The 27,752-nt window shown below is 51.2% G+C and overlaps 9 protein-coding genes across 9 annotated transcripts; 5 read left to right on the top strand and 4 right to left on the bottom strand.

Moving 5' to 3' along the window:
- Nucleotides 1-14: 14 nt before the first annotated feature.
- Z518_07017 (uncharacterized protein) lies at nt 15-1,046 on the top strand (the record flags this gene model as incomplete). Its single annotated transcript, XM_013415147.1, has 2 exons — nt 15-54; nt 598-1,046. The coding sequence occupies 2 exons, from the start codon at nt 15-17 to the stop codon at nt 1,044-1,046; spliced, it is 489 nt and encodes a 162-aa protein (XP_013270601.1).
- A 2,745-nt stretch (nt 1,047-3,791) lies between these two features.
- On the top strand, nt 3,792-5,789 carry Z518_07016 (uncharacterized protein; the record flags this gene model as incomplete). The annotated part of the gene is made up of 2 exons (XM_013415146.1): nt 3,792-3,935; nt 3,987-5,789. 2 exons carry the CDS (start codon nt 3,792-3,794, stop codon nt 5,787-5,789), a joined length of 1,947 nt encoding a protein of 648 aa, XP_013270600.1.
- Nucleotides 5,790-7,759: 1,970 nt separating this feature from the next.
- Z518_07015 (uncharacterized protein) lies at nt 7,760-9,448 on the top strand (the record flags this gene model as incomplete). Its single annotated transcript, XM_013415145.1, has 3 exons — nt 7,760-7,908; nt 7,967-8,094; nt 8,157-9,448. The coding sequence occupies 3 exons, from the start codon at nt 7,760-7,762 to the stop codon at nt 9,446-9,448; spliced, it is 1,569 nt and encodes a 522-aa protein (XP_013270599.1).
- A 3,133-nt stretch (nt 9,449-12,581) lies between these two features.
- Nucleotides 12,582-15,110, top strand: Z518_07014 (uncharacterized protein; the record flags this gene model as incomplete). The annotated part of the gene is made up of 1 exon (XM_013415144.1): nt 12,582-15,110. One exon carries the CDS (start codon nt 12,582-12,584, stop codon nt 15,108-15,110), a length of 2,529 nt encoding a protein of 842 aa, XP_013270598.1.
- A 1,861-nt stretch (nt 15,111-16,971) lies between these two features.
- On the bottom strand, nt 16,972-17,750 carry Z518_07013 (lactoylglutathione lyase; the record flags this gene model as incomplete). The annotated part of the gene is made up of 2 exons (XM_013415143.1): nt 16,972-17,025; nt 17,118-17,750. The coding sequence occupies 2 exons, from the start codon at nt 17,748-17,750 to the stop codon at nt 16,972-16,974; spliced, it is 687 nt and encodes a 228-aa protein (XP_013270597.1).
- Nucleotides 17,751-18,141: 391 nt separating this feature from the next.
- On the bottom strand, nt 18,142-20,673 carry Z518_07012 (uncharacterized protein; the record flags this gene model as incomplete). Its single annotated transcript, XM_013415142.1, has 2 exons — nt 18,142-19,992; nt 20,041-20,673. 2 exons carry the CDS (start codon nt 20,671-20,673, stop codon nt 18,142-18,144), a joined length of 2,484 nt encoding a protein of 827 aa, XP_013270596.1.
- A 358-nt stretch (nt 20,674-21,031) lies between these two features.
- Z518_07011 (uncharacterized protein) lies at nt 21,032-22,346 on the top strand (the record flags this gene model as incomplete). The annotated part of the gene is made up of 2 exons (XM_013415141.1): nt 21,032-21,896; nt 21,925-22,346. The coding sequence occupies 2 exons, from the start codon at nt 21,032-21,034 to the stop codon at nt 22,344-22,346; spliced, it is 1,287 nt and encodes a 428-aa protein (XP_013270595.1).
- Nucleotides 22,347-22,635: 289 nt separating this feature from the next.
- Z518_07010 (uncharacterized protein) lies at nt 22,636-26,066 on the bottom strand (the record flags this gene model as incomplete). The annotated part of the gene is made up of 2 exons (XM_013415140.1): nt 22,636-25,219; nt 25,276-26,066. 2 exons carry the CDS (start codon nt 26,064-26,066, stop codon nt 22,636-22,638), a joined length of 3,375 nt encoding a protein of 1,124 aa, XP_013270594.1.
- A 599-nt stretch (nt 26,067-26,665) lies between these two features.
- Z518_07009 (uncharacterized protein) lies at nt 26,666-27,665 on the bottom strand (the record flags this gene model as incomplete). The annotated part of the gene is made up of 2 exons (XM_013415139.1): nt 26,666-27,360; nt 27,416-27,665. 2 exons carry the CDS (start codon nt 27,663-27,665, stop codon nt 26,666-26,668), a joined length of 945 nt encoding a protein of 314 aa, XP_013270593.1.
- Between the last annotated feature and the right edge of the window lie 87 nt (nt 27,666-27,752).

Below are 27,752 nucleotides of genomic sequence, written 5' to 3'. Positions count from 1 at the left end.
TTTCCTTTGGCATTATGGGCGCGGCCCGTGGTATTGATGAGGTTTTGATCTCTGGTAAGGCACCTGCGTCCATTTGTTCGATCAATTCGACTTACCATGATAGGTACCTTCAATACCGACCACTTCCAACACCTTCTAGGCTTCGACAAGCTTGACGATGTAGATATGCGGACGTCAAGAGTAATGTCTCGGCCATGGTCCAAATTGGTAGCGTTGGTGGTGCTCTCCTGTATGTTTGATATATCGGCCTTTTACTTCCTGCGATTAACTGGGACAGTGCTTTCATCTTGGCCGATCGCATTGGACGTCTTTGCGCCACCCGATAGCTGTGTCTCCTTTGGATCTTGGGCATCGTCATTTTCTTGACCAACAGTGGTCGTTTGGGTCAAGTATACGCGGGAAGATTCATTGCCGGTTTAGGAATTGGCCAGACCACAGTGATTGCGCCCGTGTACATTTCTGAAATCGCACCCAAAGCTATTCGAGGACTCTGCACCTGTGTCTTGCCGGATCCGTGTATATTGGCATCATGGTAAACCCCCCTCCCCTTGTGTCCTCCATTGTTCCCCGGGTCATATGCTAATGCCTCATAGCTAGCATACTTCGCAAGTTGGGGAAGCGGTCTTCATATCGACAAGAACAGCTATAACTCATGGGTGATGCCAACATCCCTTCACCTCATCTTTGCCGGTCTCATCCTCATTCTCTCCTTCCTCAATTATGAATCTCCCCGCTTTCTTGTCAAAAAAGGGAACCGAGAGCACGCAATTGCTAACCTCTCTCGAGTCCGAAGGTTGCCTGCCGACGACGAACTCGTGGTGTTCGAGATTAATGATATCGAGCGTCAGCCTGCTGAGGAACAGGAAGCCACTAGGGGCCAAGGATTCTATGGTTATTGGCGGGAGATGTTTTGCATGCCGAACAATTTCCATCGCATCTACCTCGGTCTTCGAACGCAACTTCTCGGTCAGTGGTCGGGGGCTCAGAGTATCACAATTTACGCTCCGGACATGTTTGCCTTGCTGGGAACCACGGGAGAAAAGTGAGTTTTCACATTTATTTCTGTCGTTGTCAGCATCACTCCTTCCTCCCTGCATCGTTTACCATCTCTTTAGCCTCTCCCCGGCTCCTAAACTCATTAAATCTGCTCCTAGCTGTCTAGTAAAGTGAGAAGCTGCTCACCACCGCAATATTCGACGTCGTCAAATTCTGTTCATCCATCATCTGCGCCTTTTTCTTGGTGGACGTTATCGGACGGAAGCGATCACTGTCAATCGGAATCGCATTGTAAGCGATCTCAATGTGCTATATTGCGATCTTTCGACTCTAGATTGCGAGTTTGCTCTACTGACAAGAACTGTCAATATGGTAACTCGTGGGCCGTACCCAGCATGCTTCTTCCAACCTCCGACGGCGGCATGTCGCCCATGGGAACGTTCTGGTTCTTCACAGCCATCACCATTATCGGGGGATTGTGGGCGTGATTCTTCATTCCGGAAATGAGCGGCCGAAGCCTGGAAGGCATGGATGCACTGTTCAGGCTGCCATGGTACAAGATCGGCAGATACGGTCAGAAGGACGCCGAAACCAGCGATCGATTTGCACGAGAACGAGCGTTGGAAGAAAAGGCCGTGGCTGGGGGACAGGTGAAAAATCGACCGTTGTACGTACGTAACGTATATCGGATATCGATAGTGGGTGGGAATGGCCATGCGAGCAAAGTCACTTTTACTATACTAAATTGAAAACTATTTTTCTTACTTCTACTTTTGACCTCCCCCGGTTGGTTCTTCCTCATTCTCTATAACACGACGCAGGACAGACAGGCAAGAAGGCAGCCGATCAGATGCAACTTTCCCCTTACTGATCGTGACTTCTCTGGCATGTCACAGCTTCCAGGGAAAACATCTTTCACAATTCAAAATCAGCAGACGAGCCTGTCAGTTGCCACCCGAATGGATAGCGCTTCCTGTTCTCAACAGGCGTGAGACCATCCAGATGTACGCGACATATACCTGTTTGGTTGGGGCTGGAAGCTTGATATCTAATATTTATGGGGATGACAGATGCGAAGGCAACACGGAATACGGCCAGTCCAGTCACAGAAACAATGTGCACGTCCAAGATCCATGGAGGTCCCGCTATGTAAATAGCTCTTTGGAATTGCCAGCTGAATTTGGAAAAGAAGGCAGTAAAGTGGCAACTTACAAACTTCGAACAGCCCTGTCAGTGGACGCCACTGTCGAGGCTGGAAGGACCTTTGGCTGTGGCTACTAGGATGGATTCGTTGCGAGCCTACAGTCTCATTCGCAAGAAATTCATGTCGATTTGGGAACGAAGACGGTCTTTGGGATCCGCCGTGGCGTTCGGGGTCCGCTTGGGGCACGGGAGGCGTCCAAGTCACACAAGCCTCTCTCTAATAGCCAAACTCTCAACCACCCGAAAGAGTCTAAATAATGTCGGTAGAGGGTCAATCTTCCCTTCTCCCTGGCTTCTGGGGGGTTTCCCCTTTGCATTGTGTGGTCTCGCTAATATGCCAGTTCAGAATTTTTTTGGGTACGATCACGACCACCACCAGGACGATGAGCAGTCAAAGATCCAACTCTGAAAAAGAGTATCCTAACGGGATCAAAGCTGTACTTGTAAGACAAGACTCGGATCCAAATCCAGCCTCGCCGGCATGATCGTGATTCATTGATCAATGATCATCGACTCCTAACCACCAACCCCTGCCCAGTGCCTATGCTTAGCCCACCAGGGTCTGGCTTTTTTGTTTTTTCTTATCTGACTTTCGCAGCCGGTTGGAGAAAAAAAAAAAAAAAAAAAGTGGAATCTTGGCAGACACCAGCTAACCCGAGCGTCATGCACAAGTCGGTAGAACTCCCGTATACAGAGACTTCGAATTCAAGCTGCCGAATGCTTTGTCAATCTGTCTCTTGGGGCTTTGTCACTACTGTGCTCATCTCCAGTGGATGGATACACAGAGTGAGGAAAAAAAGACAGCCACCCAAGCAAGAAACACCCTTTCCGTTTTAGGGGCTGTTGATCTTGTACCAGCAATGGAAATGATGAACTGCAAACATCGAACTGACTACGGTGCGTGCAGCGAGGAAATGAACTGTCCGTATCGAATTTGATGATGTATCCCTTTGGCCAACATCTCGCTCGACCCATGTCGCGGAGGTTTCGGGTTGTTTCAGGGAGCTACAACGGGTAAAGATTTGGTCCAAGCCCGCCGGTGAGACGATAACGCATTGATATCTCCTGCTTTAGCTTCCTTACTGGGTATTGGGTAGGGGTCCACTTGCCTGGAACACATCCCACCGTTAGTCCCCACGCGCCTCGTTTGGTGAACACACCACGCAAGTCTGCAGAAACGCAATCTCCGCAACAGGACGGGGGGGGTTCATTCTGACCGAGCTTAATCTCATGTGTCTGTATGATGATGGATCCTGCCTATTGCCCTCACCTGACTCTTGGCAGACCAATCGATACCTCCCCGAAAAACGCCCTGCCTTGGTCCCGCCCCAGCTGTTCGGAATGTTTGTTCCCTCACCGGCGAGGCTGGGATCTTGGTTGGAATTGCCGCGTAAATAGTAGACGCCTCCGGATTAGAATAGTGCTGGAGGAGTCTCCGTCATCGCCGACCGTGGGCTTGGTTTCTGGTAATGCCGATATCGATATAACACTTTCTTACCCCGTGGCGCGGTCGTTTTCTCGCTCCTGCGAGCAAAACCCGTCAATCCTGTCACGACTTCTTCTTTTTGTGACGAAGGACGACGACAACAAACATGCCTCTTCCGGTCCTTGACAGGTTTTCTGCTCCAGCGAGGATTCAACGATTGAGCATCCTTGCCCTCACGACCATCCTCCTTATAGTTTTCTTCGAGAGTTCTTTCTTCCCCAAGGTCACGGTACCGAACCTCCACAAGGATGTATGTCCTCTGGTTAATATCCCACAGGAACAACTCATTGACACAATCTAGTACGATCGATCCCGGCCAGAATACTACCTCCGATGGGGACCTTTCGAACCAATGCAAATCCCGGGATTCGTCAATACGGGCCTGCCGGGGAAAAGATCGTGTAACACCTTGAAGTACAACTCGACCGTCGGGGTGCAAAAGAGTCTCTACCTCAACGATGACATCAGACAGATTGCCACAGCCCTCGATTCGCACCCCGTTGTCGACTACCCGGACGATATGATGGATGATCCGAATGTGAGAGTGACCGATATTGTCGAGAGCACCTGGGCTCGACTCTCCGGGTCCAGCGTGTGGTTGCCCGAGCAGGGGGTTTACCTGTCCGTGACTCAAGTCATCTTCTGCCCCACTCGAATTCGATCGATTCCGAAGATGAGCTTTCTCCGGGGCCAACTGTTCAATGCGGATTGGGAACATCTGGATAACTACAACCTGACATGGGGGGGTCAAGAACTCAATTTCCCATTGGTCTTCGACATCCCCGCCCAGTGGGAACAAGATGGAAGCCTGTATGGACCTGAAAATCCCCGAATTATCTTGGAGGACGGTGTCAAAGGCGCTGAACCGGTCGTCATCTTCGACATGATTGCCAAGCGGTCTGACTGGAAGCGAGCAATGTATATCTTCCGACCATTTAGCAACTATTCGACCATTCTGACCATTCGAGATGTTGAACGACAATACACCGAGAAGAACTGGGCGCCCTTCTTTGTCCCCCAGGAGGAAGAGGTGGCACCGTCGGTCGTCCGCAGGCCCAACGAGTACATCCATTTCGTGTACAGCTTCAAACCTCTGCAGATCTTGAAATGTCATCTACGCTGTGGAGACTGCGAATTTGCCTACGAGCAGAGTGTGCCCGAGGACTTCATGGACCAACATCACGAGGACGGTGGCAGTTTGCAGGGTGGGACCAACTTCGTTCCAGTTCCCCTTCCTTCCAGCATGAACGTTGACTCCAAAGTACGGGTGTATGCGGCTTTTCCCCGAACGAATATTGAACAGCATTGCGACGGCAGCTTTGATCGACCGGAGTTTGCGGTCATGATCAACATTGAAAAACAATTCCACCTGGCCTTCGCCAGTGAGTCGCTGGATTTTGGTAATGCCATCCCTGAGCGGAGAGCGGAAGACGATCGTTGTGACCAAGGCCGAATTCTCATTCTCAACAGTGTCGCTCACTGGAATACCAGCAATGGCCAGGATGTCATGAGTGTCACATTCAGTGTCAACGACGAAACGGTCCAGGTTGCTCGCGTGCAGGGCCTGCTCAGCCTTATCCGTAATCTACCTCAATTCGCGGACTTTTTGAAGAAAGACGGTCTTCGTAAGGGTGATGATTCAGATCCGATGAATTTGTTGTCGTCATGGGTTGGCGATGATGTCCATGGGTGCCTGGTCGAGGCCGTATTGAATGACACTGTCGCTGCACAAGAGATTACGCGTCCGAAAGAAGACAAGGATGAGGAGCTCGACACGTCTAACGAACTGATGTACGAGATCCACCAAGAGGAAGAAGAAGAAGAAGCAGCCAACCCTAAAGAAGAGGAGAGCAAGGATGTTCTTGGACCGCTTCACCAAGCGGAAACCGAAGGTATTCCTGATTTGGAGCAAGGGCCCGAGGAAGACTTCGAGGGAGCTGCCGGTGACGAGCAAGATTTCGAGGATGAGGATGAATTCGAGGACGATCCGAAGGGAAAGGACGAAGACCAAACTTTTGAGAAGGATGAAGAGAGGAGAGATGACAGCCACGCTAAACGACATTTACGTCGACATCAGCGTCAACATCGTAGAATGAGGCCTTGAAGAAACCCACCACCGGCATCAGCAACCTCCTGAGATTCACTAGCATGCAATCCAGACGACATGGGGATCGGACTCCTTCCAGAAGACCTCGAACAGTCTTCCGGAGATGAGTGGCCCGAACGCTAAGTTTGGAGCATGCCCTTTTATCCGCGACGTCGGTTCATGCATGGAGAACACCAACGCAGGCCTACGGACTGGATCGCCACGGTTCTCCTCCCACTCGACCTCGCTCTTATGGGCTTTTCTGCTATGTTCTTTTCACGATTTTGGCGCCCACTATTGAGCGTTCTCGTTATTTCCAACTTTTAACGACCTCACCCATGGCTCACGATAATAGAAAGGAGGAAATGAACACTTTGATATTTCAGATATGGAAGACCAGGAACCGGATCAAATGAACCGGACCCACGAAACGGGAATGACACCAATATATTTCGGCTGGCGCTTTTGGGTTTGTTGGTGAATCTGATATTCAAGATTGGAGATCGAAGGGAGGAATAGAAGAGGAAGGCGTGGATATGATGGGAGGGCTCTGGGGATTTTGTCGTGAAGAGAAAAAGGAAGTGAAATGGATGGCGAACAAAGATCGATCGGACGAAGCGTGACCTGGGATTCATCATCTATTCATCAGCACAATGCAATGCTATGATGTGATGTTTATGCATCGAGGAGAAGCGGCCTGTCCATCGCATCTGTCTTTATATTTCCCTTGGCAGCTCCTTTCTTCTTGCAGACGAAGCTAAGGTCATTCCAGAGTCCAGCCTCACGTTCGCGGATTTCGGATAGAGCACCTCGAGTTGGGCCCCGTCCATCTGACGTTTAGGTCTTGTGTACCGAATGAGCGAGCTGCCCCCAACTGTGATTCGTCCATCGTGGAGGGTGTGTATGTGCCTTTTCTCGATATATCCAACACCACGACTTCTTGGCTTTCTGCGATCGCAGGACCGAGATATTTTCTTTCCAAGTCGTTGGAGCCGAGCAATCTGATCCCCGCAGATGCGTCAAAGAAGCACTTCCCGACATTGATTCCCGGTATCGTGGTGGCGTCACGCTGGACCCTAGGTAAGCGTTAGGGATTGCTGGGCACGCTAGAGAGGACGTAATATAAGCCAGGTATTGGATGAGAAGAATGCAAAATGACCGACATCCTAGTGATCTCGACACACCTTGCTTGTTGTCCTCCAATTTGTGGAGAGGTGGGTTAGGTGAGAATGGAGATTCAATTCGAGGGAAGGATTTTTGTTTTTCCTGGTTGACGACCCAAAAGTCCCAAGATTGGAAGACTTCGTGGCACGGAACACGATGTAAGTGACAGGTTGGTAAGACCCCGATGGACTCGCCCGATCTGGGGGAGAGGGTGAGCTCGTCTGGATGGAGATATTGTAGTGGTGTCAGCCACAGCGATAGGTCAATTGGTAGAACTGGCTGCTAACGTTTTGATCCGTTCCCAGCAGAGAGAGTGTAGGGTGAGGCAAACGGCGCTGCTTGCTGTGCGTAATGTCTTGCGCCCACCTACAGTTTAGACCTTGACTTCTCTATGGATCTCGTCCAATGGAACCCGCGAAAAAGATAAGAAAAGGGAAGATCCTCCAGGCACTAGGCCGTAGCTGGTGCTTCCTCCTCTTCTTCCAGCCCCGGTCTCCAGTCCCCCAGTCCCCGCGTTCCACCTGGACTCTTCCTATCGTTTCATCCGTACGTCTTCTATCTTTGATCGACCAGGTGCTTTATCCGGGTCAAACTCCCGATCATTCGCTTGTCCTTTGGAGTTACCTGGCCAATGCCCAACTGATGGCCCTGTTTCTAGAAGCCAGACCGAGGCCTCGTGAGCCATACATGCACAACGTCTTCGGTCTACATAAACCCGGCTCTGCTCCCTCTCTCCATCACTCATCCGATCGACCGTCCGCTCTCTACCTCTGATTCAACCTTCCTTCATCCCCTTCATGCCCAAGTCCGAATTGATAAACACCATGGCGTCTAAAGATCGGAACGTTGAGGAGCGTCAGGTTGACTCTGGTGTCCGACAGTCTCTTCACGACTCGATTGACGAAAAGGCCAATGCCATGCATACTGAAACCTTTCATGAAGCTGCTGAGCGAGGTCATACTGCCACCGACAAGTCAGTCCGTCCGCTCTCAAGAGTCGTTTAATACTCACACCCTCACACTTCACTCCAGGTACGGTCATTCCCTCGTCGCCTTCGACCCCAAGGCCGAATCCAGACTGCGCTGGAAGATCGACCTGTATGTTATCCCGACCGTCTCTCTTCTTTACCTGTTTTGTTTCATTGATCGAGCAAATATCGGTGAGTCATGGGTAACCTGTCCAAATTCTTCCGGCTGTGTGACAACTAACGACTGAATCCAGGAAATGCCAAACTCGCCGGTTTCGAGAAAGACCTCAATTTGACCGGTTACGACTACAATACCGTTCTGACCTTCTTTTACATCAGCTACATTATCTTCGAACTGCCTTCCAATATGGCGTGCAAATATTTTGGGCCTGGCTGGTTTATCCCGGCCATCTCTTTGGGTTTTGGGATTTGCTCGATCTGCACCGCTTTTGTCCACGATTTTTCGGCGGCCGCGGGTGTGCGTTTCCTTCTCGGTATGTTTGAGGCTGGCATGCTTCCTGGCATCGCCTACTACATGTCCAGATGGTATAGACGAAGCGAACTGGCATTTCGACTCTCGCTCTACATCGTCATGGCCCCCCTCGCGGGCGCCTTTGGAGGTCTGCTCGCGTCTGCAATTCTCTCTCTTGACCATTTCGGAGGTCTTCATGACTGGCGTATGATCTTCGCCATCGAAGGCATCATCACCTGTGGTCTCTCTCTCATTTCCTTCGTCACGTTGACCGACCGACCCGTCACGGCGAGATGGCTGAGCCAGGAGGAAAAGGACCTCGCCATCGCTCGTGTGAAGTCCGAGCGTGTTGGAACCACCGAAGTGCTCGATAAACTGGACACCCCCAAGATCCTCCGCGGGGTCTTCAGCCCCGTCACCCTCGCGACATCCTTCATCTTCCTCCTCAACAACATCACCGTCCAGGGTCTTGCATTCTTCCTCCCCACCATCGTCAAGACCATCTACCCGGAAAACTCCGTCGTCTCACAACAACTACACACCGTGCCGCCCTACGTCGTCGGCGCTTTCTTCGTCATCCTCTTCCCCTGGCTCTCCTGGCGTTACGATCGACGCAACATCTTCTTCATCCTCTCCGCCCCGCTCTTGATGTGCGGCTACATCATGTTCCTCGCCAGCACGGACTCGCACGTCCGCTACGGCGCGACCTTCCTCATCGCCGCCGGGGCCTTTCCCTACGGCTCTCTCTGCAACGCCCAAGTATCCGCCAACGTGGTCTCCGATACCGCTCGCTCCGCCGCCATCGGCACAGACGTCATGTTCGGCAATGTCGGCGGCTTGGTCTCGACTTGGTCGTTCCTCCCCTTCGACGGGCCCAACTATCATATCGGCAACGGACTGAATCTAGCCACCTCGTCGACGATTTTGATCTGTTCGATCTTGCTGCTCTTCTGGATGATTGCCGACAACAAGAGGCGTGACAAGAAGGATGTCGATGCCGAGTTGGATGGCCTTTCGACGAAGCAGGTCCAGGATCTCGATTGGCGCCATCCTGCGTTCAGATGGAGGCCATGAAGTAAGGAAAATTGTTGCAATAGGTGAAGGTCAGGCAGTCTCTGCGTGATTGTTGTCCCGTACGGTGTTGATGACATGGATATGCAAAAAGTGTGTCTCTAATAACCAGTGTATGAATTCACCGAGTCTCTTATCCCAAATTGCATGCAATCCATCTTGTACATTTACCTCCTTTCAACCTTTCCACTTCCAAGCTCCATCTTTTCTCACCTCAACCCCCTAATGATTGACTAACTAGGAAAATGTTCTTGGGCATACTAGGAATGGGAGCATCAGTCCTAAGCCGTTCCCTTTGTCATTCATGTCATTCCGAGTACGACCCGTGGCATGTGGTTCAGATCAGTCTGGCTACGTCCATTTCGGGCTGATTCGACGTCTTCTGTCATAAAAGTCTGACCATTGATGTTACAAGTAGAGGCTCATGGGATGCAGTGACGAATCGTGTCAATCGACATTACAAAATCAAGGAGATGCAATGCAGATTGACGTATCAAATCGAAAGAAGTGCAATAACGAATTGTCAAACTTCTGAGATTGAAAGAGTGCTCTAATGAGTGCAGGATAGAGCCTATCTATATCTCTATCTCACGACCGTACATCATAATTGTTCCTGTTGATGGTGATACTGCCCAATGAGCGAGTGTTGCAAAGTATCCCGGTCTGTCGTGAATGATAGGTCACCATTTCTTCAATACTATCATCCACTGGTTCAACACGAATCCAGTCAAACGATGTTACATTATGGATGAAGTGCCATGCCAATCGACACTCTGGCCAATGAAATGCAATGCCGGATTCGTCACAGCGGGACCGAGTCAAAGAGACGCAACAGCGAATTGAACCATTTGACGTTATAGAGCGAATCACATGTACTGCCGAATCAAGATCAGTCGACGTGACGGATTTGGTCTCTCTCATGACAGAATCAAGTTGATGATCATTGTAGAGTCCACTACTTATTATCATGATCATGAGACTAATCCACGGTACGAATCCCTTAGATTGTCACCTTTATGGACCAGGCCAGGCTGGGGGCAACCAACCCTACGAGATATATACACATCAGTCATGGACACTCTAGAATCGTGCGCAAAGACATTCCCCGAAGCCGATCAGCCAAGTGAACCGTTACTCGACACCGGGGTATAGTTACATACAGGCCTAGCCCCTTCACCGGCAAGAGCGTTGACGAAACCCAGCTCGTCTATCCAATCGATCCACGGTTGACGGAGACAATCCCAAATAAACCCGCCAATCCTCCCTGCGACATCATCGACCGCGATAACTCTCCAATATAGAAGCAACCTAACCACCACCACAAGAAGTAAGATGCTACCTCCTTTTAGCATGGTGGTAGAGTAGGATGCAACACAGGATGGAAACTCTTCCATCCAAAATTCCCACCACGTCCTCAGCGACCAAGTCAACAAGTTCGTCACATGGTACAGCACTCTATGCGTCAGACAATTTTCCAAGTGCTGTTTTTCTTTTTCTCTCTGCTTTATCCTTGAACAAGCGCCCACTTTGGTAACCAAACAGATCGTTTGGCCTATTTCTTTGCCGTAAATCTTGACCATGCGGTCTCTGGCAGTGGTGCACTCGACGCATTCGAGGTGGTGTCTCCTGCGGCGCAAGATTTTCTTGACTTCGGCATTGGCCACGAAACCCGCGTCGGATATCAGGGATAGTTTGGTGCTTTTGGGATAAGGGAGGCCTTCGGCAGAACGGCTCAGGACCCAGTTTACACGGTCGTAGATTGTGGGATGGCGGCCAAGAAGGGTTGCGAAGAAAGGGTGCGTGAGTTTGAGAGAGAGCATGTCCGGGTATGTGAGATGGCGGACGATGAGGTGGTGAAGTTCGGTCGGGAGAGAGACGAATGTTGATTTTGCGGTTGATATTGGTTTTGGTTTTGGTTTGGGGGGTCCAAGTCCTCTTCGATCATGGCCATGATGAATTGTTTTGGTGGACGAGAACTCTTGGTGAGCGGATTTGCATGGATTCATTGTGCAAATATAACGCCAAGAAACGGCCTCTAGGTGCGGAACCAGACATGAACAAATCATTCAAGTCGGGGAGAAGAGTGACGTTATATGGTGGGCAGCTGGGACAATATGTAGTCATGAAAGCGCCATGACTAGGTTGATCCAGGAATTATGTTGCCTGAGAGAGGCTGAATTGTGGTAATATTCTGCCTACCTCTTACGGACATGTTGGCCTCATGGATTCCATGTCGGGAGACACAATACAAGTTCGAGTTGGACCGCTCCAGGAGGATAGGCAGAACGTATAATGTTATATGGATTTTGGCATTCCAACTGAAGGATCATGAGGAAAATGGAAATGGAAGAAGGGGGGAATGAGAGAATGAGAAGGCGGAGAGTTGATTAGGGAGGCAGGCCGCGTCGGAAAAACGTTATTCCGGGAGAGCCTTTTTCTCTGCTGAGAGATCTTGAAGAGGAATGGCCCCCCATGATTAATTCTATTGACCCCTTCGTGTATCCTAACGTTTGAATCAATCCAGGTACCATTTCCCTATCAGGTTATGACTGATATCTGCATAGGAATCTCCAGAACACGACCGAGATGAGTGGCTCAAATCCCACCGGCCGCCGTGACACACTTTCGACCTATCTCTCGATTTTCTTTTTCTTTTCTCATCCATCACGCATGCCGAATCCTCTTCGACTTGAACGAGTCTTCAGTAAATCTCAAGGAAAAAAAAATTGGCCGGCTGCATGCACCATCACCCTGCTCTGTTCTCCACCCAATATATAGCCTGAATTCACCCTCTAAGGAGCTTTAGCCGCCATTTCAAGTCTGCTTCCACTGGCACAATGCCTGAATCTCGCCGTCGGTTGTCATGTACCGAACATCACATCACTTCCCTTTCCGTACCTATTCGCAGCCGATCACCTCTAATAGCCAACCAGATGGCAAACAGCTGATTGTGGGGGAACATCCAATGCGGATTAGCCTCGGGTACTGTGCCTGGGGTGCTGGGGTAGAGGTCAGGATTCTACCTCAAGCTGGTAAATGCTTGTTCGAAACCGGGCTGAAGACTGAGGCATGTTGGAGCGAGTACAAATGGACAAGATGAGCTCAGCTCCTATGGCCAACAGGTTCCTCGTCGGGTATGTCCACCATGATGCTCACCATCTTGTTACTGGCCGCGGCTGGTCTCTCTGTTGCAGAGGATGGTTTGGACGGCTGGTTGCGACATGCACCACTGCCTTCCACCCTTTCTGATCATTCTCCTCCTGCTAATATCATCGCTCTCAACACGACAGCGAATGGTCCAGTTTCGACTGCCGGAAGAGAACTCCAGAGGGGGATAAACAGCATTTTCGGCCAGAAGGTTACCCTCGCTTACAACAATGGAAATACGTCGTTGTCAGTTATTGTTGGTACATTCGACGAATTCGCTAATGTCTACCGCGATGCGGGAGAAGTCCCCCAACTCGAGGATGACGGATTCTGGCTCAACACAACTGGCTCTACAGTCCAGATCTTAGGTCAAAATGAGCGTGGTACTCTCTATGGCGCATTCGAATACCTCTCCATGCTCGCCCAAGGAAACTTCTCCAAGATCGCCTATGCCGATTCCCCAAAGGCCCCGATCCGCTGGGTCAATCAGTGGGACAATCTAGACGGTTCTATCGAACGCGGTTACGGCGGACCATCCATCTTCTTCAAGAACGGGACGGTGGTGAATGATCTGGATCGAGTATCAGAGTATGCACGTCTTCTAGCCTCGATACGCATCAACGGCATTATCGTCAACAACGTCAACGCCAATGCCTCACTCTTGAGCCCTGTCAATGTCGACGGCCTAGGAAGAATAGCGGACACATTCCGCCCATACGGCGTTCAAGTGGGCATCGCCCTCAACTTTGCTTCCCCAACAGCTTCGCTCGTCTACGGTAACCTCAGCACCTTCGACCCTCTCGATCAAGGCGTAATCACGTGGTGGACCAATGTCACAGATACTCTCTATCGTCGCGTTCCTGATATGGCAGGATACCTTGTTAAAGCGAACTCGGAAGGCCAACCGGGTCCTTTAACCTACAACCGTACACTTGCTCAAGGAGCGAACCTGTTTGCCCGTGCCCTTCAACCGCATGGTGGGATCCTGATGTTCCGAGCCTTCGTCTATGACAATCACATCCACGAGACGGACTGGAAAGCAGACAGGGCGAATGCTGCCGTTGACTTCTTCCGCGGTCTCGATGGCAAGTTTGACGACAATGTCGTTATCCAGATCAAATACGGCCCTATTGACTTCCAAGTTCGCGAGCCTGCTTCGCCTTTGTTGGCGTATTTGCAAAATACGAGCACGGCGATTGAGTTAGAAGTCACACAAGAATACCTGGGTCAGCAATGCCATCTAGTTTACTTGCCCCCCTTGTGGAAGACAGTTCTGGACTTTGACATGCGAGCGCACCACGCTCCGTCTCGGGTCCGCGACATCATCTCCGGAAAGCGTTTCAATCGACCTTTGGGCGGCTCTGCCGCTGTCGTCAACGTTGGAACCAACACGACCTGGCTGGGCAGCCACCTTGCCATGTCAAATCTATACGCCTACGGTCGTCTTGCCTGGAACGCGGCCGAGGATCCGCAAAGCATGTTGCAAGACTGGATCCGGTTGACTTTTGGTTTGGATCCAACCGTCATGAAAACAATCACCGACATGTCCATGGCCTCGTGGCCGGCGTACGAGAACTACAGCGGCAACCTCGGTATCCAGACCCTGACCGACATTCTATATACGCATTTCGGTCCGAACCCGGCTTCCCAGGACAACAACGGCTGGGGCCAATGGACCAGGGCCGACCGGGATACCATCGGGATGGATCGAACCGTGTCCAACGGAACGGGCTTCTCAGGTCAATATCCCGCCGAAGTAGCAGAAATATACGAGAGCATCTCGACCACGCCCGACAATTTACTCCTGTGGTTTCATCACGTCAACTACACTCACCGCCTCCACTCGGGCAAGACAGTAATTCAACATTTCTACGATGCACACTACGCTGGTGCGGAGACGGCCCAAACATTTGTCTCACAATGGGAAACACTGAGAGGGAAAATCGACCAGCAAAGGTACGACGAAATCCATTTCCGCCTGGTATTCCAAGCGGCCCACTCCATCGTCTGGCGCGACGCCGTCAACGGCTTCTACTATAACTTGTCCGGGATTCCAGACTCAGCAGGCCGCGTGGGCCATCATCCCTGGCGCATCGAGGCCGAAAGCATGGCGCTCGACGGCTACGAGACATACACCGTGAGTCCGTTCGAAACGGCCTCGAAGACGACCGCGATTGTGACTTCTGCCAACTCCACGACTGGCACTGCAATGACGACGCTCGCATTCCCCAACGGTACTTACGATCTCGCTGTCAACTACTACGACCTGATCGGCGGCATATCCCGGTGGGAAGTGTCTCTCAACGACCGCGCGGTGGGTAGCTGGGTTGGAAACAATGAAGATACACTGGGCCATGCACCGTCGACATATCTGGATGGCCATTCGGCTACGAGAATCACATTTCGCAACGTCACCGTTCACAAGGGCGATGTGTTGAAGATCGTAGGTACACCAGATGGCATTGAGCCGGCGCCACTGGACTATGTGTCCATCTTGCCGATAGGTGTGGTTGACTAGATTTGAGAAATAGTGTGGAAGGCTTGAAAATAAAAGCCGGAGAGAGATGAGTTCTCATGGCAAGTCCATCTAACCAGTTTGTTCGAATGATGATCGAAGGAGTGCTCCCTGACTTCTCGTATCATCATACTATTTGAAGAGAGCTGAAATGCCAAACAAAACACAACAAGCCGGCTCTCCGTGACGAGGACATAAAATCACCAAAGAATGACAAAGATCCCATGGAGAAAAACCGACTCACCCTGTTCAGCAATCAGAAACGGAGTGGGAAGCCGAAGTCATTCCAACGCTGGGCGTGAATTTCATTCCAGTCCTCACGCTCGGTCAGAGCGATGCAAAGAGTCACGTTCATTGCGCAGTTGAAAGACGGCGTCGTGAGATTCCAATTCGGTGGCGATATCCAGCGTCTCGCCTTCGATGATGGGCACGGTTTCGCGGAGATGATGACGGTTCAAGTTTGATCAGTCCTGATAAGCACTGCTATCATCTTGCACTATTGGAATATATCCCAATACCTTGATATCCATACCGCGCTCGTATTCGAGTTGAAAATAAGAACGACGTCCAGAGCCAAAGGACTTGGCTCTGAGGATACCGCCTCTCTTGAGACCCTTCAACCCATGCCTATCGTGAGTGGCTTCCACTATGTTGTACGTGACGCGATGAAGCGTTTCTTCGCCAGGATATAAGGGTCCCCTCTCGGTAAAGAGAAATGGTCGATTTCAAACAAAAATGGGACACGAGACCAGTTGCGTTGTGGACGTCTCTGGAGCGTATCCTGATCCCGACGAATGCTGTCACCCGTTTCTTCCAGGTCGGCATTGGCGGCTACTCGATAAAGGGGTGGTGGAATCCCGAATATCATATCTTCTGGATGGAAGAAGTAATCGACGGCAAGATATTCCCACAAGCCAAGTTGATTGACATATGATGAAGCACTTTGGGATGAAGTCCCTCATTGCATTATGTCGTCAAATGGGGCAAAGTCCTGCCTGAAATCTCGAGTAAAGGAACTCCATTTCAACAGGTCGTAGACAACCTCGCGGAGGCCGTTTTCTGTGGATAGGAACCACACAGCATGAGTAGGTATATCAGCAAGACGCTGCTGCAGAATCTCCCTTGGAGCTGCCAAAGCCTTGCTCGTTGACCGTTTTCATGTTCATCACTGTACCGAAAAACCCAGTCTAAGGAGATGGTTTCTGTTCGCCAGGCTCTCAATTGGTGGCCGCAGAAGGCAATGGAAAATGCCACGTGATAGATTTTCTGAGTTCCGGAGAGCCTTACCGCGATGCCTGGGGCTGCAAATGGGAGGTCGGTATTGCAGCTCTCGAGGACCATTTGCTGAGGCACCTCGGTCGGTCGCGATTCGAGCTTTGACAGCTTGCCGAGAGGACGAGTTCCGTTTTCTAGTTGTCGTTGATTCAATGATAGTGGAGATGGAAATGGAGACGGTGGTCGGCCGCCATTTTGATCTGGAGGCCGTCGAAGTCGCCTTCCATGCGCAAAAGGCCAGACTTGATGGTAGGAGGAGGGAAGTCGTCAAACAGGTGACGAAAAATGAGGGAAGGGATGGGAAGCGCCACACTTCTGCCCATCGTATTTGACGCCGTCTTGGTGACCTGTTACGTATTGGCTCGTCGAACTGAGAACGGTGTCATTTCTCGTAGCTTTGTTTCACACATATGGAAAGATTAGCATTGTCGTTGCAAGCACGCCGGGGGAGAATGGAAGCTGAACCAAAATTGCTGCGGCTTCGATTCTGAATGGGAGGAAAGAAGTTGAAAGAACGCTATGGAGGTAGCGAAATACATTCTCCCGTCATATCTCCGGATCCAAGATCTCGGGAAGTCCTGAGTCCGATTCATGGATCAAGAGGGTCGACCGCCTGCGGAACTAATTCGACAATATATCCGTCCTATTACAATGTCAGGTATTCAGATACAGGGCAATCGAAGTAGATGAAAGCGATTCTTCCTTGGAATATTTCGAGCATTTCAAAACGCTTACCGGATCTCTCACAAAAGCAATCTGGTCAAATGCTTTGCGATACTCATGATGAATTTCGCTCTCCGTACCCTTCACTTCCACACCGACACCGCGCTCATTCTCCCACTCACTGATAGGAATTGAATCTCGCGTCGATACGCCCTGAGGCTTAATGACCTCGACTTTGTTGTCCTCTAACCGTTTCAAAGCTTCTGGGACGCTGGGTACGGTGAACCCCAAATGGCCAAAGCCCAAGTTCGGCGGAGAGTTGCCAGTCTGGTAATAACCCTCTCCCTGTTTCTCGGAGCCGTGGACGTGGTATAGTTCCAAAAGACCGAGAGTATGTTGTAAATTGATAGACGTGTCGAGACCGAATGACTTTAAATCTGCGCGATGTTCCGGCGTGTGAGGGTAGCCTAGGTAGTAGATGGTGAAAGGACCGACATTCATGGTGAAAACGGTCCGCATTCCCATGAGATTGATGTAGAAATGGAGCGATTTCTCGGGATCTCGGATCCGTAGCATGAAATGGTTGAGTTTGTAGCCGATGGTCGGGTCATTAGCTGGGAGGGGAGGATCGGTATTGAGGCCATTAGGTAGGAAAACGCCATGAGGGAATGGAGAAGGAGAGCTCGTCGAGATCTGTGAAGCCATGGAGAGTGAGATTTCGTCACGACGTTCTCACCCTCCATGGCTGGCGACTTCGGGTCTCGTATATGTACTTCGAAAAAGAATGGAAATGCTAGTGCAAATATCACTTGATGCAAGTGCCGAAGCCTCCAAGGAGCCCACTAATCCCCCAAGGTCGTTATACTGAGTCAAAGAACTAGGGAAATACCCATTATCAATGAAGTCGTTCAGAGGTGGAAGTGGACGGGGTGAGACCTCGGAAGGCCGGAACCGCCCCGGCGCAGGCAGCCGAAGCACATATGACGTTTCGCCCAGGCGGACAGCGGTAGACGCCCGGTGGATGAAGAAGTCCTTACGATCGTATCCCGTCTTCATTGTAGAGAGTGGCACCCTCGGTTCATATCTAAGGTCATTACTATATAGGTGCCCCCCTTTCTTGAATGGCACGGGACATTATCTTAGCAAAACGATCCGCCCTATTTATATCTATCTCCGCCGTCCTGATGGCTTGCTGAACGTGCTTGATACCAACGCCGACCGTTTCGCTGCTCGTAGCGTCCTTAATTTCTGCGACCGCCATGGAAATGTCTCCCTGGTCAAACACGTTTGACTCTCTCATCACATGTTCGAGTTCCTGATAGGTTCGCAGGTTGGGAATAGGAATATCGGCACTGAAGTAGCCCCAGAAGTCCAATTCTTGTAGAACCGTTCGCGAAGCCGCCGTTACGAGGATCAACAAACTATGCCCAACGGGCGGCGGGGTGCTGATCAATGCCACGAACGTCTTCAGGATGGGGTTGCTGAACCGTGGACCGATGGGGGTCCATTCGAACAATTGCAGAAGATCATCGATAATGACAGCACTCAGCCTGCTTTTGTAGGCGTCCGTAAAGACTTCGTGCAAATGAGCAATTTTCTGTGCCTCACCCATGCCCAAGAAATCTTGCTTGCCGATCAATTTGACGAAGGGGTAACCTGAATCCAGGGCAATTTTCGCGGCCAATGCAGTTTTTCCCGATCCCAGTGGTCCGTGTAAACAGACGGAAAACAGGCGCGTCGATCGTTGTACCTGTTCCACAAATGCTTCGCCCTCTCGCAAGACGTCCTTGATGTGTTGCGAATAATGAATGATGCCCCCTTCCAAACACAAGGCCAGATCCTCTTCGGAAACACCAAAAGCAGGTTTGATTTCCTCGAGAGCATTTTCGAAATCAGCTCGGGTGACTTTCATGTCGGCAACATCTTCACTGATTCCGGCCATGGTGCCGACTTTGATATGTCGATTGAAGGCAAAAGAGGCGGCAGCCTTCACGAGGCCATTCAGTTCGGCACCGGAAAAGTTTTTGGTCTTTTGGGCCAGATCAAGGATGTCGACCGTCGGATCCAAGACGTTGTTTTTCTGCATTTTGGCGGTGTGAATCTTGAGAATTTGAACTCGTCCCTGTTCGTCGGGGAGTGAAATCTGCAGATGAACCTCCAGACGGCCCGGGCGGAGCAGAGCGTCATCAATCATGTCTTTTCGGTTGGTCATACCGATCAGCAGGATGTTGTTGAGCTGGTCGACGCCATCGAGTTTCGATAGAAGCTGGTTGACGACACTGTCTCCGACACCGGTACCCCCGCCGGCACCACTGCCTCTCTTTTTGCATACCGCGTCGAGTTCATCGAAGATGATAATGTGCAGTCCCGATTCCTCGCCTTTCTCTTTATACTCCTTTTCGGCGTCGGCGAACAACTTTCGAATGTTCTCTTCTGATTGACCGACAAACTTGTTGAGAACTTCCGGTCCGTTGATGACTTTGGGTTCTCGGGCATTAAGCATTTTGCCAATCTGTCGCGCAATCAAAGTCTTTCCGGTCCCGGGGGGTCCGTAAAGCAAGATGCCCTTGACATGAGGAATGCCCAATTTCTCCACCAGCCCCGGCGGGAAGACACGTGAGGCGAAAGCTCGGCGAAAGATGGTAGCAAACTCTTTATCCAGTCCGCCGATGCCCATGTCTTCATATTTGAAATCGGGAGATATGATCGAGTTGGCCGCGGGTCGTCGTAACGACGCCTTGAGGTTGATGGGCGTCTTGCCATCCTTGAAGAAGTTGATTTGGGTTTGTGGAGTCAATATTCCTCTGGCCTGAGGATCGGATGTGGTGGGAGCAGCCTTTTCACTGAAATCTGCGAGTTGAACCGTCTTGACGACGAGACTCAGAGGAATACTTTTCAGGTCCATCAAGAATCTTTGGCTCGGCGCAAAGATTTGGCTGTTAAATAACTAGGGCTTCGTCAGTATGGACCGATCCCGCAGCATGGTCCTGCTTACCTTGACGATTTCTTTGGCCAGGTCATCTTGGTCGTAAGGTGTATCAACGACTTTTCTCGTGCTCGCAAAGCCGATTTCAATGTCCATAGCGTGAATGTATGCTTGCCCGCCTTGACCGAAAGCATCATAAACTTCCACTTGAAGTTGATCCGTCAGAGCAATACCCATCCAGGACCTCTGGGGCTCGGAAAGCCCAATGCAGCTTCGTGGAAATGCATCCAGTGGCCGCGCCGACACGACATACATGCCATTGATCATGAGAAGTATGTCTGTCCCGTCTCGCGAGGGTGGTATATCTTGGCTCGATACGGCCACCAGGTTACGGAACGTGTACGTGTTGTCTGGGCTTTTGGCAGGCTGCATGGTCATAAGATGACCTCCTCCTCGTCCTCCTCCTCTACTGGGGTTGTTCTGATGACCCATGGGTCGTGGTGGCATATTCCTCGCAGGTAGACCCGGACCCCCATAACCTCCTTGCTGCTGTCTGGGGGGATCGTAGCCATTCATAGGGGTATCATATGGATTGCTGCCGTAATTCGGACGTCGATTGGGAGAAGCGCCATAAGGATCTCGCGGCGGTTGGGGTGGCGGTTGGCCTGAGCCGAAGAGGTTATTTCTGTTAAGAAAGGACATGACTGAGCTAGGGTATTATACGTCGATGGTGAGAAAGTAAACACGACTGTTATACAAAATGAAAGGAAAATGATGGTGATCATATTAAAGTACCGACGTAACTGTTCGAGGCCAGGCGGGCAACGGTGGCCGTTCCAAACATCATGGGGTACAGGCACCAATCAATGGCTGAGGCTTGCCAACCCCCATTCGACAACCTGTGGCGGTCATACGTTTCAAGCCGTGTCAGATACCCACTAGGCCCCAGCCTTGGGCTAATTCCTGGTATGAACTGCGATTCTTCCCCGCAGCCTTGTCTCCTCTTACACATTCAACTTCGTCCAAGATGGACGAAAGGGTTTGTTCTTAACCCAAAGATATGCCGCTCCACCTCCTTGGCAAGAAATCATGGAACGTATACAACCCGGCCAATATCGAGCGCGTGCGGCGCGACCAAGCCGAGGCCAGACGCCGCGAAGAGGAAAACGAGAGAAGAGAGCTGAAAGATGCGGCGGATGCACGACTACAGCTCCTGAAGCATGAGCCTAAAGAGACGAGCAGGATCTCATCCGAGCAAGATGGGACTCTGGACAGCGCAGTTTCTGGGCGCGGGTCATACAATGTCCGCATGCAGAAGCGCAAATTGCCCGGTGAAGACGATACAGATCGAGATATCAGGATCGCTCGCGAGACCACCTCAACGTCCTATCTCGACGCATCTACATCCACCTACAAACGACGACGATCAGACAAAGAAGACTCTCTCGTCGATGCCAACGGGAATATCTCTCTGATACCGGTGCCCAATCAATCCGAGGCATCGAATATATCCCACAAATCTCGGCTCGAAGAGGATCCATACACCGTATACCTCTCCCACGCTACCGGGAAGGGAAAGGACTCGGGCGACACACCGTGGTACAGCGCTGTTCCAGTTGCCCGGCCCGGTGGTGGTATATCATCCCGAGCTACGGAGCCATGGGGCGACGACTCGCCACAGCGGCGTGCGCGTGAAGCAGCACGTGTCTCGGCCATCGATCCTCTTGCGGTGATGAAGAAGGGTGTAAAGCAGCTACGAGAGGCCGAGAAACATAGAAAGGAATGGATGACCCAGCGAGAACGAGATCTGAAAGAAGTCGAGGATCTTGCGAGAGAAGAGAAGGAGGAAGAGGAGAGGGAAAGGGAGAGGGCGGATAGAGATGTCGATGAACATAGACAGCGAAGGAAAGAGAGAAAACGTAATGGTGAGAAGGGAGACGATGATTTGGAAAGCTTCCAGGAATTCAACTTGGATGAAGGGTATTCCAATGGGACTCGAGAACATGATCACTCTCATCGCCACCGCCGTCACCGGCACCATCATCGGCATGGGCGGCGACACCGTCATCATAATCGTGATGGTGATCCAGACGCTGACAGACAAGACAGAAAATGTGGCCATAACCATGACCATGACCATGATCACAGAGACAGAAGACCGACCAGCAGGGAGGACCAGTCCAACCACCGCAGCCATAAGCATGTCCATCACCATCATCAGCGTCAGCGTCAGCGTTCCCATCGACGACGGCGCTCACGTTCCCGATCAAAGTCACATTCAACCTCCCCATTGCGCTGAGCACTTCGCGGTCGAATCTGGGTCTCTCGGTACGAATCAAATCAATTCGGTCACCGATCACTCTATATTATTCTAAACAATCCGAGTTAATTCCCACACCCGTATCCCCACTTCTGAAGGTCACCGTGATATCAACATCAACATCAATGGATTCTGACAAAGCATCCAACCTAGGATATCTAGTAAGCCTTATCCCCCCCCTCATGACGAAATGAAACGATCCAATGCCAATTCCCAATCCCATTTCACTCTGCTCTCATATCATGTCACGGTCAGCCTCGAGCCACCAGCCATGCCATTCCATACCAAAGCCAGCGCGTTATCGTTGTCCCCATCCCACAATGGCGGCTCATCCTATCTTGATCTCATACACCCCATCGGGTCCCCATCTCCCTGAACCCCTGTAGCCACGACCTCTTCGACCTGTCTTTCATCACGGCTTCTTTCTTTCTTTTTGAGAATGTAGATCTTTCACCATCTTTATTGAAAAATTGTTCATATTCAAGTCGATTGTCGTCTTCGTCTTCATCTTCATTGATGGCTGCGCCGGCATCGGTATCGGTGACAACGGTACTCTCATTCTCCGCGTCAAGGTCAGATCCGGGGACGCATGAGTCGTCTGTGGCTGCGACTCTGGACCCATCATCATGGTCGCTCTCCATCACCATGGCCTTGTCTTCCTGCACTTTGGATTTGGGCTGGGACCGTGCGGGGAACTTTTGATTCCAGCTGGGGTCGGGAGTGTCAACTGCACCGTCGAGATAGATCGGCCTGTCAGGAGCGTCATCATGGATTGTCTTGAAGGGATCTTTGTATCTGACATTGTTGCTGTCGTCCTTCGACATGATATAACTCACTCTCGTGCACCTGCCTCGTGGCTGGGGCGTTGGATCGACGTTACTTTGTGGGGCCGGACGTTTCTGTCCACGACTCGATACCATTCTTGGTAATTCGTTTCTCACCGTACTCCGGCGACACCGACGTTCATGGTCTTGATCCCAATGTTCCTGATTCGTGTCTGCAGCTCCAGCTCTGACCATCCGCAAGTACATGTCCGAGAGCTCCGTGTAAGCTTGAGAAGCCTTGGACAATTCATTGGTGTGCACTGCATCGATGGCGTCAAAGAACTGTTGCATATGCGCTTGATATCGAGAGTTCAGAGACATCCACGCTCCCGTCTTGTTTAGCTGCGGCTCTTCAATTCGAGCTACGGCTGAAGCCGGGTATCGGGGAAAGGTGGCACCCCTGGTGGACCTTGTACTCGGTCCACTGCCGCTTGGAGGATCGTAGGTGCCATCTCCACCAAAGGTAATATTGTGACTTGCGTTGGGGCTTCTTCGAGGATTCTGGCCATCTTCGTCTCTGCCATAGTCGCATAGAGAATTGTGGGTGGACGGCGGGGAGAATTTGTTCTGGTTGCCGTTCGCGACGGCAGCATCCGGGGTGATTTCCGCTGGCGACTCTATGATTTCTGTGTCCTCGTAATCCTTCCCTTGCCCATCCCAGGAAGCCTTCGCCGCGCCAGCTTCGTCATCGAGCTCATCCGCTTGAGGGTCACCAGGTCCTTGCTCGTGTCCCTGGTCAGTTCCCTCGCCGGTCAGGTCACTTTCCGGTTCCTGCTGGTCTCCCTGGACCCCATCGCCAGTGGTATTCTGAGTGGCATCCTCTCCACCCTGGTCGCTGTTCCGCTTCTGCTTTGGACTGCTACCAGGTCCTGCGTCGTCCTCGTCATCACTATCGGGAGTCCACTTACGTTTGCCACAGGCATCTGTTCCAGACTCTTTTGTCTTCTTCCCGATAGTCACCGTGGCACTCCCCTTGACTTGAGCAGTGCGATTTCCGTGGTCCTCCACATCAAGCACAATACATGCATAAGGCTCGCTCTTTTGATGCAAGGTGAAGTTGTCTAGACCGTATTTCGGGAACTTGATCTCGTAGGCGTCAATCTTGGCGACCACCTCGATGAACAACTCCTTGTGCTGAGGCATGTCTGTGGTTGCCAGTTGGAGTTCTGTCTCTTGCCCATGTAACCGACAAGTAGGAAGGACGGTCAACGAAGGGGGAAGTGGACGACGCTGACACTTGCATCCACAGCTTTGGCAGACGACCTTGTCGTCGTTGTCATTGTTGTTCTTCACATCCTCGTCCTCCTTGTCTTTGCTGAACTCGTTTTCGTTGTCGACGATCTTTTCGTACATGAGAAGATACGGCGTCCAATCATCTTGCTGCTTGAGTATGTCTTCGAAATCTTCCTCTTCAACCCTGTCATCGTCGACTTCGTACCATGTCCGAGTTTTATCGTAAAATAGGTTTGCAATGTAATGTCCGGAATCGGGATCACCATGGTGGCTCACAATACTCACGAGCTGATACTGAGTGGACTGACGCCCTGGTATGCGCTTCTCAAGCAAAAACTCCAAGTCGAGAGTCTCGGGGATGTTGACTTTGATGTCCAGCTTGCTGCTCCCATGCGCATCTGCGACCCAGTTAAGTGATAAGAACAGGACTTCTGGCAGTCTGCACCATCTCCTCCACAAGTCCGTGCTGAGGTTGGATTTTTCTTCATCGAGCTGGTTCTCAAGCTCTCTGGCTTTCTCCTCGTCTTCCATCAGTCGCGTTTGCTGAACCTGCTCATCCTTGTTCTTTTTCCATTCAAGGCTGCACTTGTCGCAATGCCAGCCTTGCAGTTCGCCCTTTGAATCCATGAGAAGACACTCTTCCAATGTCACCACCTTGGCCTGATCGTTCTCGAAGGCTTTAGCTCTCCCCGCGTTTGCCAGTGGAATTGGGTAAATCGTCAAGTAATCAAGATCTTCCATTCTGATTTTGACATTCCGCGCAGATCGGCATCTAAAGCAACGGCGGCGCTTTGTTTGAGATATCAAAATCATCTCATGAATGCTGGTTTCCTGCAGACTTGCGACTCCCTCCAGTCGAGGGTCACGTGGGCTGTATTGAAGATGTCAGCTCAAAACCTCTTGTAGCCCCCGCAACATTGTACATACTGCATTTCTTGCGCGTCCTTCAAGAAACTCTGTACCTGGTCGATGCTCAAATTGATGAGCCGGTCCAAGAATTCCGGGGCATCTTGTTGTATTTTGAAATCCCAAGGTTCATATCCGGAGCTGACAAAAAGAGGCTCGTCGACAAGATACTGCCAGAATATCCGCATGTACTCCTCCAGGAGACTGCGGTCGCGCTTGGTGGAATAAATTTTGTAGACTTCATAGAGTTCACACCACACATCTGTATACGGGATAGCGACAGATGCGGGCTCTGGGCCATCTTCGGAATGAGCGCGACTGCGGCGGGTATTGACCATCAGGCCAGCAGCCTCGATATTTGGTATATGCCGGTGCTGAATCCAAGACATAAGTCTGTTGCTGTGGAATAACATGAGAAGCACCGCATTGCGATAACATGAGACAAATTTGTGCCTTTTACCCTTGACCACTGCTATATTCTTAAATCCTTGAGGACGAATCGACCTACACTCTTTTCTAGCGGCGTCAATCGCTTCTTTGGGCACGCCTCCTGGATGGTTGAACTCGGGTCCCTCCGATTCTGTGGGACTCGGTGGTCTCCCATCTGTTTGCGGTCTGGCGGGAGGAGTTGCAGGTGACGACGGCGCCTGTTGAATGTGGCTGAGACGGGAGGCGCCCTGCTGTCTCGGACCTCGCCATGTGTTCTTCTGTTGCGATCCTTTCGAGTGAGATCTGGTTCGGCTGGATATGTTGGGCCGGCCACTGTTCCAGCCAGGCTCTGGTTCCCTCGACTGTGCTCTTGTTCTTACCATGATGGATCAGCCATGTTAGTAATGTGAATTCAAATGTGCACTAATTGTCTGAAATGGGAAAGATATGAAAAGACAAGTATACGGAATGTTGGTGAACGAGGAAGACATGTTGTGACAAAGCTTCCGAGCGAACATAATGGAAAGTCATTTGAATGAATCGGGAGCACGTTTGCGGCCACGATCGAGCAGGTGGTGGCAATATGCACAAAAGAAAGAGATGGGTATTGAGGACCATGGCCGGGAACGGACGTCTTGCAGGCACAATGGGAGTAACTGATGCTGAGGATGACTTGGACCCGCCAATGGACAAACTGACCATTGAGTGACGAGAAGCCAAAGAGGTCCAGCAGACAGATCCGGGGTTCTCAAAGGAAAAAGGGTGTGAGAGACGGATATCAGCCCCGAGGTCAGGGGGAGCCGCATATCGATCACGTGACTTCGCCGTTCCTGCGGCAAACCAAACAGTCTGTGACATGGCGTCCTGGAATTATTATATCGTGGTATTCATATCGATCCATTCCATCGCTAAAGAATGAGCAAAGGAAAAAGATAGATCATCTCCCTTCGAAGTCGGTCTCATAACTGGTGTCTGGTCATGATCACGATGAGACTTCGGATTTCGGATTCGTGCCATTACCAAAAAACCGTCTCCAATCCTCCGAGTTTCGGTGATTCGCAGGTGCTTTCAGAACAGGGGGTTCAGGAACTTCGACAGTGGTAGGTGCTGCCGCCGCCGCCGCCGCTCCGGCAGGCTTCTCTGCTAAAGCGACCCTCTCAGCCGATGCGGTGCTTGGTACCTTCACCATATTCCCTGTCCCGCCTGCCTGTCGTCGCCTTGTTCGGAGGAAGAGGAGGACAGCTGCGACTAATGCACAGACGCCGATGATGACGCCGACAGCAATGCCAGCCTTTGCACCACCGCTCAAGCCACTCGAAGAGGGTGTTGATGATATGGCGGTCTCCGTCGGTGCAGACCCAGTTGACGAGGAGACTGCAGCCGCTCCAGTCAGGACGGTCGTCCGTGCAGAGTCAGTCTGGCTCTGTGTCGGTGTCGGTGTCGGCGTCCCGGCATCACTGTTCGAAGTGGGCTTTCGGGAAGTGGGAGCAGGAGTTGTAACAGTCATGGCATATATTGAGGCGGGGCCGGTGGTGCAGGCCATGGTGAAGCTTCCCCCGGTGGTACTATCTGTGCCATTGTAGGAATCGTAAAGCATCATATAACAATACACAGGGAATTGCGGAATGTCCATCCCGGCTTGGATGGGTGCAATGGCGTAAGTGCCATCTGGCTGGACTAATGTCTCCCATCAGTTTCTGGTTCGTCTCTTTCTGCCTGCGTTCATTCTTACGGAAGTTCATCGTAGCCATCGCCCATTCGTTCGATTCTTCATTGATCCCACACAGTAGGGTGAGGTTGGCATTCTTCCATACTGTGTCATATGTAACCTGCACTGTATCGATATTATTTATGGTCGCCAGCCCGGTCGGGTAAAGAAATGTTGCATGAGGTCCATCTGTGGGGGCTTCAGTGGTGCTCGAGGAGGTAGATGAGGTTGTCTCTTCTGTAGTCGCGATAGAGGGCGGTACAGTAGTCTCCATTACCGAACTGAAGGTCCGATGAGGACGAAAATCGGCGGCCTGCCTCGCATGACGAACCAAATCACCAGCGAACATCAAGAGAGATGG

This window comes from Rhinocladiella mackenziei, assembly GCF_000835555.1.
Source record: "Rhinocladiella mackenziei CBS 650.93 unplaced genomic scaffold supercont1.5, whole genome shotgun sequence".
NCBI classification, from domain to species: Eukaryota; Fungi; Ascomycota; class Eurotiomycetes; order Chaetothyriales; family Herpotrichiellaceae; genus Rhinocladiella; species Rhinocladiella mackenziei.
This window is presented reverse-complemented; position numbering and strand designations above follow the sequence as displayed.